At 39.3% G+C, this 12,215-nt stretch overlaps 1 protein-coding gene across 6 annotated transcripts in view; it reads right to left on the bottom strand.

Annotated features, from left to right (window-relative positions):
• OSBPL6 (oxysterol binding protein-like 6) overlaps positions 1–12,215 on the bottom strand; it is a 115,769-nt gene that overhangs the window by 45,814 nt on the left and 57,740 nt on the right. For 4 of the 6 annotated variants that reach the window (XM_012650702.1, XM_012650700.1, XM_012650704.1 and 1 more), the window contains 7 exons: positions 11,001–11,123; positions 8,076–8,129; positions 6,874–6,987; positions 6,575–6,745; positions 3,971–4,103; positions 1,359–1,462; positions 689–781 (listed from right to left, as the gene is read on the bottom strand). In XM_012650702.1, coding sequence (XP_012506156.1) covers positions 689–781; positions 1,359–1,462; positions 3,971–4,103; positions 6,575–6,745; positions 6,874–6,987; positions 8,076–8,129; positions 11,001–11,123 — 792 coding nt within the window. Of the gene's footprint in view, positions 1–688; positions 782–1,358; positions 1,463–3,970; positions 4,104–6,574; positions 6,746–6,873; positions 6,988–8,075; positions 8,130–11,000; positions 11,124–12,215 lie in introns of those variants that run through there. The other 2 variants (XM_012650703.1, XM_012650701.1) reach the window with 2 other exon arrangements.

The following is a 12,215-nucleotide window of genomic DNA, read 5'->3' as shown; positions in this document are numbered from 1 at the left end:
ATAAATTTCAAGTAAATTTATTATGAGCTATTAAGACTTTAGTTCAGATTTTAAAGTGATTGTTGATGGCCCAATAATATCTATTTTTATAGAATCATAGAATTTTAGAGTTGAAAGGGAATTCAGAGATCATTAAATTAACTATATCACTTTACACAGGAGCAAATGGAGGCTCAGAAAATTTAACAGAAATGCACAAAATTATACTGCTAGAAAATCACAGTGATTAGACTGGAACACAGGTTTGTTGATTTCTAATCTCTCACACCCACTACACTTTTTCTTGATTAGATAAAAGTTTGGACAAAGCTGACACATGAAAGGCTCTTTTAAGATCCAGTATGTATAAATGAATGTTCATTACAACCCATTAGATTTTTAGTCTAGATTCTTAAGGTGACTTTTTGTTAAAATATATTTTAATGGTTCAAAGGCCATAATTGAGAATGAAAATGCCACTTTGCAGCCATATTTTATAATTTTAACCTTTCTTTTAAATTCTTTTCACTTATGACAGAATAAGAAAAATAAATAGATTTCCTGCTATTTTAAATAACTCAGTTTGAAAAGCACTGACTTTAACGCAGTTAAGCTGCTCTCTCAATCTAACTTCCATGAACTGAACTACAAAGACTAGTACTTAAAACATATACAAAAAACATGAATGAAGGAAAAGTAAAATCTGTACCTGTAGTTGTATTTTTGTATCTTTGCTGACACTTTTTGTTCTCCATCGTCTTGTGACCCGCTTGTCTTTCTTTGAAATATCTACACAGTTAGCCTACATTACACAAATAGTTAAAAGCAATAAAGCATGATTAAGTTCACACAGATGATACAGGTATAGACAAAAAGAGCACAGCAAGTTAGTAAAGAAACCATTGTTAGAACCTATAAGCAAACCAGCCAGGAGAGAAAGGCATATCAGATGTGTAGTGGACATTAAAAGCAGAGCCAAGAACTTAATTATAAAATATTTTTTTCTGATATAAAAAATGAAAACAGGATTAGAATTGTTTAGCATTGTTTTCTATAGGAAAAGATGGTAATAATTCTGAGAGTACCTAAATTATATCTTCGAAGTTATCATTTCTAATGAAACATAAACATGGAAGAATGATTCAGATACTGCATGTATGTCTTCCAGTTAGTCTGTATTTAAATGTAAAATATTATCTAAAAAGTCATCTTAATTAACACGACACCAAGATTCAAAGAGTAAGAATAACTCCAGAATATAAACTAGCCTGGATTATAGTCATTTCCCTTTAAATATTACCTTATATATTCACAGAATAATCCAGTAAAGATTATAAATTAATACCCTAAATCCTTTCAGCAGCAGCAGTAATGTTTACCTGCATGTCAGTAAAGTTAGGTGCTGACTGAGTTCTCTGAAGAATTTCCAGATTTTGTAGGAGTTTGCTAAGTTCCACGAGGTTTGACTGGCAGTGTGCAAGATCTAATAAAAATCAGAAATAAAAATATGTTAGACTTGGGCAGGGAGTGGTAGTGATGCTAATAAAAGGGTCAACCCAAATTATGGCAAATACAGTTAGGCAGATCCATGTTTATATGATGACGATGCTGGCAAGTGAAACAAAACAGCCCCTTCTCTGGTTTAGAATCATAAAACCATCGATTATGAGATGATTTCAAAGCCTACTCTTACAAATTAACAGCTATTAATGTTGAAGCCATTAAAATCCCAGTTAAGGCTTGGCATGGTGGCTCATGCCTGTAATCCCAGCACTTTGGGAGGCTGAGGTGGGACAATCCCTTGAGCCTAGGAGTTTGGGAACAGCCTGGTTATACAGCAAGACCCCGTCTCTACAAAAAATAAAAAAATTAGGCCGGGCGCGGTGGCTCACGCCTGTAATCCTAGCTCTCTGGGAGGCCGAGGCGGGCGGATTGTTTGAGCTCAGGAGTTTGAAACCAGCCTGAGCAAGAGCAAGACCCCGTCTCAACTAAAATTAGAAAGAAATTAATTGGACAACTAAAAATACATAGAAAAAATTAGCCGGGCATGGTGGCACATGCCTGTGGTCCCAGCTACCCGGGAGGCTGAGGCAGGAGGATCGCTTGAGCCCAGGAGTTTGAGGTTGCTATGAGCTAGGATGACACCACGGCACTCACTCTAGCCCGGGCAACAGAGTGAGACTCTGTCTCAAAAAATAAATAAATAAATAAATAAATAAATTAACTAGGAGTGGTGGTGCACACCTGTAGTCCCAGCTACTCAGGAGGCTGAGGCAGGAGGATTGCTTGAGTCCAGGAGTTCAAGGCTGCAGTGAACTATGATTATGCCACTGCACCCCAGCCTGGTCTCTTAAAAAAATAAATTAATTAAAACAAATAAAATCCCCGTCAAATTGTGCATGATCACCTTCCTGCTCTGACAGCCTTTGTCACCAGGGAAGCACAGTCAAGGGGGTTTCAGCAGTCTTGTGGTTTTCCCTTTAGGAACCTGTCTACTTGCTCCTCTAAAATGGTTTATAAGATGGTTATCTGGAATTTGGGTGAAGTTACAGTCAAGGAGAGGAGATAGTTATTGCACTAAATCCTGAAGGAGAACAGCAAGTCAGGTGGAGGACACAGGTAGAGCAGTCAGGGTGAGGAGGACGAGGATCCCCACAGGCCCGGAACGAGGGCACAGGGACGGACCACACAGTACTCTGAACAGACAGGGAGAGACAGGTGTGTGTCTCCACCAGCCCAGGGCTCCCTGCATCAAAGGCAATGTCTATTCATTTTGGTCAGATACATGGATATTGTCCCAGTGGATGGACTCAATCTTTTTGGCCATACAGGCAGCCAGGTTAAACGCCTTGAGTAAGTGTGAGGGGGCAGGAGTTAGAGGAGAGGCAGAAATGTCTAGAATCACTGCTGAAGCCAAGAGTTTAGGTAAGTGAGGCTTGTCTTCTTTCCCCAATGTGAAGTTAATATACTCAAATTAGAGTCCAAGTGTTTTGTGACTATATCTATGTAAAACCTTTTTAATGGAATGTCAGCTGGATGTAATTTGTGAGTATGAGATCCCTTGTAAGTCATATTTACACATAAAGCTCTAGTTTGGGATGTCCTTTTATCAGAGGACTGATAAAAATGCTGTAGACTGAGTTCACACACTGGTAGAGATAAAAAAAATTGTTTTGGTTGGGGGACTAACAGACAAATTTAACTTATCTAACATCTACTTTTATTATAATTTTGTAAAAGAAAATAATTTTTAAAAAGTAGGCCCAACATCATCTATAAGATCATTTCAAAAATTAAATCACATTGAACCTTATTAAATACTCTCTACATTGCCCCTGTTTTTCTCAGTTTTAAAGGTCAAATGAAAACTGTCTCATAGAATGGGAACGGCCTGTGGATCAAGTCTGGACCATGCACTCTGGCTGATTACAAGGAGGGGGAGGTAAGAAGAGATTCAGAGGCCCAGAGGTGGCAGAGAGAGGGAATCACGTATTGGTTCAGAATATTTAGTAATTGATCCATAGTGGAACACCACTAACAGGTAACCATGGATATAAGGTACAGCACATTGGAATTTTGCCATTTATTGCTGGGTTGGCAGGAAACGTACACCTGCTCCACGGGCAAGACAGAGTAGCAGAGAAGGCAGCCGTGGGAGTAGCCTAGGGAGGAGGGCAGAGTAGAGAGTGTGGGAGCGTGTGTGGGGGGCTCTCCTTGGGAGCCACTCCTCTGTGTGACTGCCCCAGGGTCTGGGGGTGGGAAGTGAGGAAGCCAGAGGGAACTGGTGAAGGGGTGAGGAAAGAAGGTTGAAGTGGGTGGAAGTGGCAGGTCAGAAGCCCGAGTCATGACGTGGAGAAGGATCCGGTGTGCAAGGAAAAGTCAACGTTATCAAAAGGGTCAGGGGGAGAGAGCAACGCCCACAATTCACCTCTTTAGTTTTTTTTGTTCTGTTTTGGCTTATTCTCATAGCTCATACTGGGCAAGAACTAACCTTCCGCACACCTGTCCATCTCTTCCGAGTCCTGTAACCAGGCTGCCACCTTGCTCTGGCCTGTTGTGCAGGTTGCAGGGAGGCTGTTGCTGCATGGTAGAGGGGACTGCCACGGAAAGCTGTTTGGTTGCATCTACAGTGAACAGAAACAGAGAGGAAGTGTACGGTTATGAAGCAAAAACAGTACATTTAAATGATTTTTTAAAAACATAAGCATCCTCGAAGCGACATTAAGAAACAAAGGAAGAAAGGGCACACTCAAAATATGGAAGAAGCCTCCTGGCTAAATGTAATATGTGCTCAGTGAAGGCAAAATTCATAAACATTAACAACACTCTCACTGAACTATTATCTCCATCAGTCAACATCCAAGTGTGTTGTTATCTAATCCTCACGAGCACCAAAAGGTCTCTGTACTCTTACAATCAGCTCAAGGTCTGCTCAACACGTGATTCCCAAATATATTACCCACTAGCAAGCCACCTTGCGCTTTGAATGCATATTGAAAATTATAATGTATAAAAAGGCAGTCTTGGCAAGTTATTATCTATAGCTCATAGACTTTCCATTAGAGAGATTTCATGTGAAATAAATTAAAGTTATATTAAGTACATAGATACGAAGGTGAGTGCAAGAAACACTCAGTGATAAAAGCAGAAACTTATTTCCCAAGAAACGGAAATAACTTGAAAACTCCATAGTTGACTTTAATATTCAATTACAACTGATTGTGTCTCCTCTAAATCATTATGAAGTGAATGATGTGCATGCTTCACAAACCCAGACTTATTTATTACCCACACAGGGCCACAAACCAATTAACATTCAGGAGTCTCATAACTTGATACGTAGAAGGCAAGCACAACGATAAAAAGCTCTTTCCCCTCTATACTGCATTTTGATAAATGTAATGGAAATCTTTCACTGAGTAGATCTTAGAGGTGTGTCATTTGTAACGAGAGCAATAGATCTGTTATGAAAACCAGAGTTGAAGAGCTTTCTTATTCCAAGGCCAGCAGTGGGGAGGATTTGGTTTTAGTCTTCCACCGTCAGATACCACCCATGTTATTTAATACATAAAACAAGGGATGGAATGAATATAATTTTTATCAATACTCTGTGCCAATGATATAGGCAGATGTTGGAAGAACCAAACAATTACAAGTTTATATTTTTTAAAGATCCATTTGGAATTCATTCCTCATTTAATTTGGACCATACCTGGGATTCGGTCTACCCCGTGGTGAGAATACAGGAAGGCCCAGAGAAACTCGGGCACTATCTTGGGCGTCTCTAAGTTCCAACCTTCCTAAGCCTGACCTACTGGTTGATTTCCTTTTACTTCAGAACTGGTTGGTATTAGGATTAATCCAACACCCTATTTCTAGGAGAAAGATAATTAAATAGTCCTTGGCAAGGCTGCAACCAGAATGAAATAATGTGAGGTTTGAGAGGCCTGTTGAATATAATTAATGAGATTTAACAAAAATTACTTAAGTAATTTCCAGTGAAATAACAACAGCTGAATACAGTAATGTTTCACTTAATCTGATTTGCTTAGTCCTACAGTTATTCCATGAGGTTTTTCAACGCTTTGCAATGGAAACATGGATCTATGTCTGACAGACAGTCCTGCGTGAGCAAATAGAGAAAAGCAGAATCTCCACTAGTATGTTCTTGAACCCAGCTTATTGTGGCAGCCAGCTTCCTCGCAGCTGTCCCTGTCCTCAGCTGCAGGTGCCAAATGTGAAGCTGCAGCACCCGTGGGCCGTGCAGTGTGGCTGTGTTCCAGGAAACTTAATTATTGAATCAAAGGCAGAAACAGATGTTTCCATGTCTGTTGTCTTAACCTCAACTCTTTAACAAGCAACACCTCCAGCTTTTCATCAACATAGAAAATGAACTCTTGTTTCAGCCGAAAGAACAACTTCAGTCTCCCTTAGTCTGGTATGTGGTATCATCATGGAAAGGGCACTGATGTTGGAAACAGAGATGTGGGTTCAGATCCAGGCCCAACCGTTTAAGGGCTATGTCACTTCTGGAAAAATTCTTTACTGTCTCTGAACTTCGGCTATGTGAAAGATTAGAGATGAATGAGTGTGAAGTGCTTACCACGGTGGCTGGCCACACAGATAGGCTACTACTTACATTATTGTCACATTTTCAAGCTTATTTGCATTAACTTCATGGGGAAGTTTAATAGCTTTTCTTTGGGTCATGGATATATTACAGCTCAAGGCAAGAAAGCAAGTTTCATTTTCAAGACTTTGGGGTCTTCTTATTATCATCCAGGAAGGCACCTGATTTCTGGGTGCTGATTAAACAAATGTTTACTTTACTTCCTAATACGTTTACAAAATCACATAAAAGTAGGATGTAGTCCATTCATAGAAAGGAAAAATAACTTCCAGTTCTCTTGGTGATCTACAAGAGGTCACCGCCTAATCTACACTTGTGATTACCTTTGATGTCAATGTCACTGTTGTCTTCCGAGCAGCAGTTTACAAAGCTAACCTTCTCTTTTTGGTTTTCCCAAATGAGACTCAGTTGTGCATTTGCATACTTTTCTAAGCAATTTCCAGGCTTTATAGGACAAAGTCATACCTTTCCATCCACAACAGAAACATTAGCAGCTGGGGAGGATTCAGCTGTGGAGGTTGAAGGAAATATGTGAAAACTGGCATCTCTTGGTGATCTTACAATTTCATTCTGACGATACAACCGATGATGGCGCAGTTTGGAGACCCATGCATCAAACCAGTCCTGGGATTTCACCTAATACAATGAGCAAGAGGAGAAGGTAACTGTGAAACCAATCTCTTGTCTACCACTGGTGTAGGCACTGGTATAGGCAAATGGTATTCCCTCATAATGGCAGAAAAACTGTTGAAAAGCGATTTCACCTTCAAATGATAGATGTGCTCTTCTGTGTCCAGGTCTATTCTTCGAGCTTTCTTTTTAATTGACATGACCGAGAGTCCAACATCTATGCTCCCATGGACCTTCCCTTTTTGAATCTGAAATCAAAAGACTAGTAAATAGGCTGGAAGGATACATAATTTGATGTGTTTCTGTATTGAATTTAAGTGAACTCAAGGTAATCTTTAACTGATCTATGGGAAGTGGAATACTATACCTCTTTAACAAAGAGAAAAAGTTAAGGTTCTTAAACGGAGGATAGTTGAAGTTGCAGTGATTTCACACCGATTTCAATAAGTAAGACTATTAATCTTATTCCTGTTTCTGTTTTTGGCATAAAAGGTAATGCCAACTCTTCATAATTCTCAATTGCACAGTTAATATCCCCCAAAACAGACATCTTTGGTGGTTTCTAAAATAACTGAGGTCAGTCTTTGACCTATACCCCAGAACATCCCAAGCAATCAGCTGGAAGACAGCTGCTGGGGCAGAACTGGACAGCTGGGACCAGAGAGCAGGGGGCAGCCAGCTTTTCCTTCCGGCTGCTCTTCTGATCAAGGACACAGCTGGATCAATGGCAGAGATGGGGACAAAACCGAAATCTGAGCCCTCTTTTATTTTTTCGTATATCACAATGATGAGAAGAAAGGAATTTTCCAGTTTTGCATGCAAACTACTACTTTGTATACTAAAGAAAAATGATTTGGAATAATTTTAGTGAGTTGGGAATCCCAAGATAAAAGGATGTGGGAAGTATTAATAGAAATGAGTTCATACAATAGCTTTAAAAGGACATTGACAAGAACGAAGATTGCTTTAAATCTCAAAAAAGCACACATAAAGCAGAATTTACTGAGAGATGCAGAAAAGAGCCCATTTGCATTTTCTCTCCAAGAGAGAAAGGGTGATTTTTACTGTGTCACTTTTTAGATTTCAGCTTCTGTTTTTATTAACATACATCAAAACAGTTAAATCTTCATGCACTAGTTTGAAATTTTATGTTATTGTGAGTATAAGCATAAAACACACCTACAGAACATGGAAATTTGGTAGTTTGTGAAATCTTACTGGCACAGACATGCACAAAGCTGATAACTGCGGCATAAGGCTTGTACAATTACAGTGTTTACTCACTTCAAGCAGAATTCTAAATCAATCTTTGAAACACGTCCTGTGTGCTACTTACATCAAGTGGTGCCTTTGAATACTTTAACATTCCATTATCCAGGACAAAAAAACGCTGCAAGAACCAAACACCCCTCAGTTAGTGTCTGCATTTTGAATTATATAAAATATTCACAAGTGCGGGTCTAACATTGCTTGACCACTATTAGTTAATATATTGGATTATTTTAATGCATCTGGATTCAGTGCATCTGGCCATGGTCAGTCACATTAAATGGTAAGGAGACCAGACTCTAGTCCCAGGGTTCTTTTAAACATAATACAATGAGGATGCAGTTTTTCACCATGATTTTTCTTAAGAGGGAAGGAATTTCAGGACCTGCAGCTAAGACCTTCTGAATGAGCCACATGGGGATGTTTTTGAAAGTGAGAAATGAGAACAATCTGGGTTAGGTCACAGTGATTCCGTGAGGAGCTCTATACAATTCTATAGGGAATTTTTCACCATGGAGGTAAACTTCTGAATTTCCCCTGAATACCATGGATAATTCCTGAAAATGCTCATTACAGAAGCCAGTGGACTGGATCTATGAATAATGAATTACCTGGAAAGTTTAATTGGCCTTAGCAATATGCTTGTATCTGTACTTAGCAAAATGCTTGCATTCTAGTGTTAGTAAAGGGAATTAAAAATTATTTCTGAACTACATTAAGGGTAAAAAAAAAAAAAAGAGAGAGAGAAAGAGGTTTTTAGCAATTCCTGTCCCCTCCAAGATGCTCCTGGTCCAATCAGAATGGATGAGGCCATTTTTGCTCCACAAACACTCAGGAACTCTCTGCTGTCGATTTCCCTTCCATGGGCAATTCACAAGATAACAGCCCCCAGGACCCAATCAAACAATGGGTCCAGGGCCCTCCTCTAGTTCTACAGATGCAGGGATTCTTTCTGTTGCTGGAAAATTACTCTGCTGGAAAGTTTCTATGTGATTCTGGACCTCTTAGCTGCTGAGGTGGCCAGCAGTCAGGCCTTGGCACTCCTGCATAGAACTCACAGAAGGCCACTGTATCCCTTTTGTTACAGGTGCTGGGGGACAGTAAGTAGGCATGGGGAGAAAGAATCTCTACAATTGAAAAACACTTGCTTCCTCAATTGCCCTTGACTTGGGTAATCAAAAGGACTGACACTTGAATAACTATATGGTGGTATTAGAGATCAAGAAAAAAGGCAATGCAAGGGAGACCCTCCTATTATTTATGTAGCAAAATGTTCAAGGTCACGGTCTAGAAGAAAGTTGCTGTTCAACCAAAGCCAGTTTTGCTGAAACATAGACTGAAAGTGCTAAATTAAAGTTAGCAATTCATATAAAATTTGTTTCTCTGACCTCTTTTTCCTATTTTCCCATTTCTATCTATCAAAGAATTTTAGCAGGGATAACCTGCAGGATGTCATGGGGAAAGAGATTAGCAAGACCATCAATTTGAGGAAATGCAAAGTGGTAAGATCAAAATGAGAGGCAAAGGTGATCTTAGAAAGGAGTATGGGCAGTTGGCCAAAACCCAAGGAAGAACAATGGTGGGCACAGATCCTTGGCACTGGGATAGTATTGTGGGTTCAGGGGTAACAGTTTCTGACAAGAAAGAGGGTACATTAGCCAGCAGCCTATTTTTATTCCACTTTCAGAGACAGGGGATTGAGGCAACATTTCCCATATGTTCATTTTTAAGTCTTTTCCTTAAAACACAAAAATTATGTTATAATTCATACAACCTTCGTTCTTTGAGGCAATGGACAGCCAGCACTGGCCATTTGAGCCAACAAATCCATTTGCCCAGGCCAGGCGCGTTGGCTCACGCCTGTAATCCTAGCACTCTGGGAGGCCGAGGCAGGTGAATCGTTTGAGCAAGAGTTCAAGACCAGCCTGAGCAAGAGCGACACCCCATCTCTACTAAAAATAGAAAGAAATTAGTTGGACAATTAAAAATATATATAGAAAAAATTAGCCGGGCATGGCGGTGCATGCCTGTAGTCCCAGCTACTCAGGAGGCTGAGGCAGGAGGATCACTTAAGCCCAGGAGTTTGAGGATGCTGTGAGCTAGGCTGACGCCATGGCACTCTAGCCCGGGCAATAGAGTGAGACTCTGTCTCAAAAAAAAAAAAAAAAATCCATTTGCCCTGAGCTAAATTCCATTGGCAGAGGCAGCAAATAGATGGATACGTTTTTCCAGTGATTTCAGAGAAGATATCCGGTGGCCTATTAAAGAGTTTAAACTGAAAATGGAAGACAACTTTCTCCTCCTTAGCATCACTGAATTCTTGCTACTCAGGTAATGGCAACAACACAGTGAAATATTTTCACCATAATTAAAACTGGGAGATGGAACAAGGACATTGGGAGGAGAGAGAGGAATAAACTATGCACTTTGAAGGGTAATAAGCAAACTTAGAGGATCAGTGATTTTCCAACTCTAGTTTGCACTGGTAACAATAATTCTAGGAATTTATCCCAAGGGACTAAACAGAAATTCATGTATAAGGATGTTTGTTCATCACAACATCATGACAGTAAAAAATTAGACATGTCCTACAGATCCAGCAATACAGCATTGGTCCAATAATGGTGGGACATATAATATAAATCCATCCAGTGGAATACATTCTTGCATTTAAAATATCTCACTTAGAAGAATATTTAATAAGAAGATATCCATATTAATTTAAATGAAAAAAACAGAATAGAAAACAGTATGTACAAACTGGATTTTAAATAGCATGTAAATATTTCTGCCCTGTATATACATACATATATTACAGATCTCAGACTGCCTCAGATTGTGGGCATAATAGATTGCAACTCATATGGTTAAAATAAGGCCTTGCAAACTGATTTTTACACATACAACCATACTCTGTTTCCCACCTCTTGATAGCAAATAAGATCCTCTCTATTTATGAAGATGATCTGAACCTGAATATGATACACATTACCTTGTGCCAGCCTTTTAGAGGCCATTTTCTTTTCTTCAGCATAAAGCCTTCATGTTTGTCTGGTTTCTGGACATTGGTTTGGCCTATTTTCAGCCCTTCTATAATTTCCCAGCTGTCAGCTTCCTGATGGAAAAGAACAAAAACAAATCACATGTTTCTTGGTGCTTGATGACACACTTAAAGCAGATTCTTAAGTTGAAGTTGCTTTTGAAGCAACACTGAGCCCATCAGAAGTAAGAACAACATTCTGGAGCAAACTCTGACATCAAACACAGCTAGGCACTTTTAACTGAAGTTAAAATGAGTTTCTTAGGTAGACCTGAAGGTGTGCGGGGATCATCGGGGACTCATTGGAGCCACCTTGTCTATTTGAGGTAGAATGGCATTTCGATTGCCTGTACTCAGAATGTTTAAAATGCATTTTTCCAGACAGTTAATCCCTGGGCACAGAGGCCCTTTAAAGTTTCAAAACAAGACTGTTTTTATGACAAATGTTCAATTAGTGTGTGGACCTGGCTTTCTGTGTAGAGACAGAAAGGCTGCCGTGATCTAAAGTGCTCTTAACAGAGAAGAGCAGCGTTGTGGTCATGGTTGCTCTCGGGGAGGTTGCATACATTTCAAAGTGTGCATAAAACGCCTGCTCGCCAAAGACACACCAAAGAAGTCCATGCTATCAAAGATACACAAACCGTTGGGAATCTATGGACAACATTTCTTAATATTGAATTGCAATTCAACAAGTGAGCACTGTTTATGAATAATGTCAGAATAACAGGAGAAAACAGTAGGCTCTTATAAAAAGTCTAGAATCTGTGGCTTTCTACTCTCACCAGGAAAGTAGATAACCACTCTATTCCATAAAAATGATCTCCATATATATGCAAATATATTCATTAGAGCTCTCTCTGTTCTTAGACAGATATCAGCTGTATTTAATGGCATTTCCATTTTCAAGAGCCCCATTCATGGATAGTATCTCTAGAAGAGTATTTTTATTTCTGGATAGATCTTATTTGAAGGCTAGTGTTCATCTTTGATTTATTCTGTGTATACATGTAATGATGAAAAATACTCCGTATAACTTGTGAAAATGGAAACACTTAATAAGTATAAATACTTTTCACATTTCTAAAAAATTAATCTCAGATTGTAATAATAGCTTGTCCCTGTGAAGCTATGGCTACTGATTTCTATTACAGTGGTTTTTTCTTCTCT

Source organism: Propithecus coquereli, unplaced genomic scaffold (genome assembly GCF_000956105.1).
Source record: "Propithecus coquereli isolate 6110/MARCELLA unplaced genomic scaffold, Pcoq_1.0 Scaffold34, whole genome shotgun sequence".
Lineage (NCBI taxonomy): Eukaryota > Metazoa > Chordata > Mammalia > Primates > Indriidae > Propithecus > Propithecus coquereli.
Note: the sequence above shows the minus strand (reverse complement) of the source record. Positions and strands in the feature narration are given on the sequence as shown.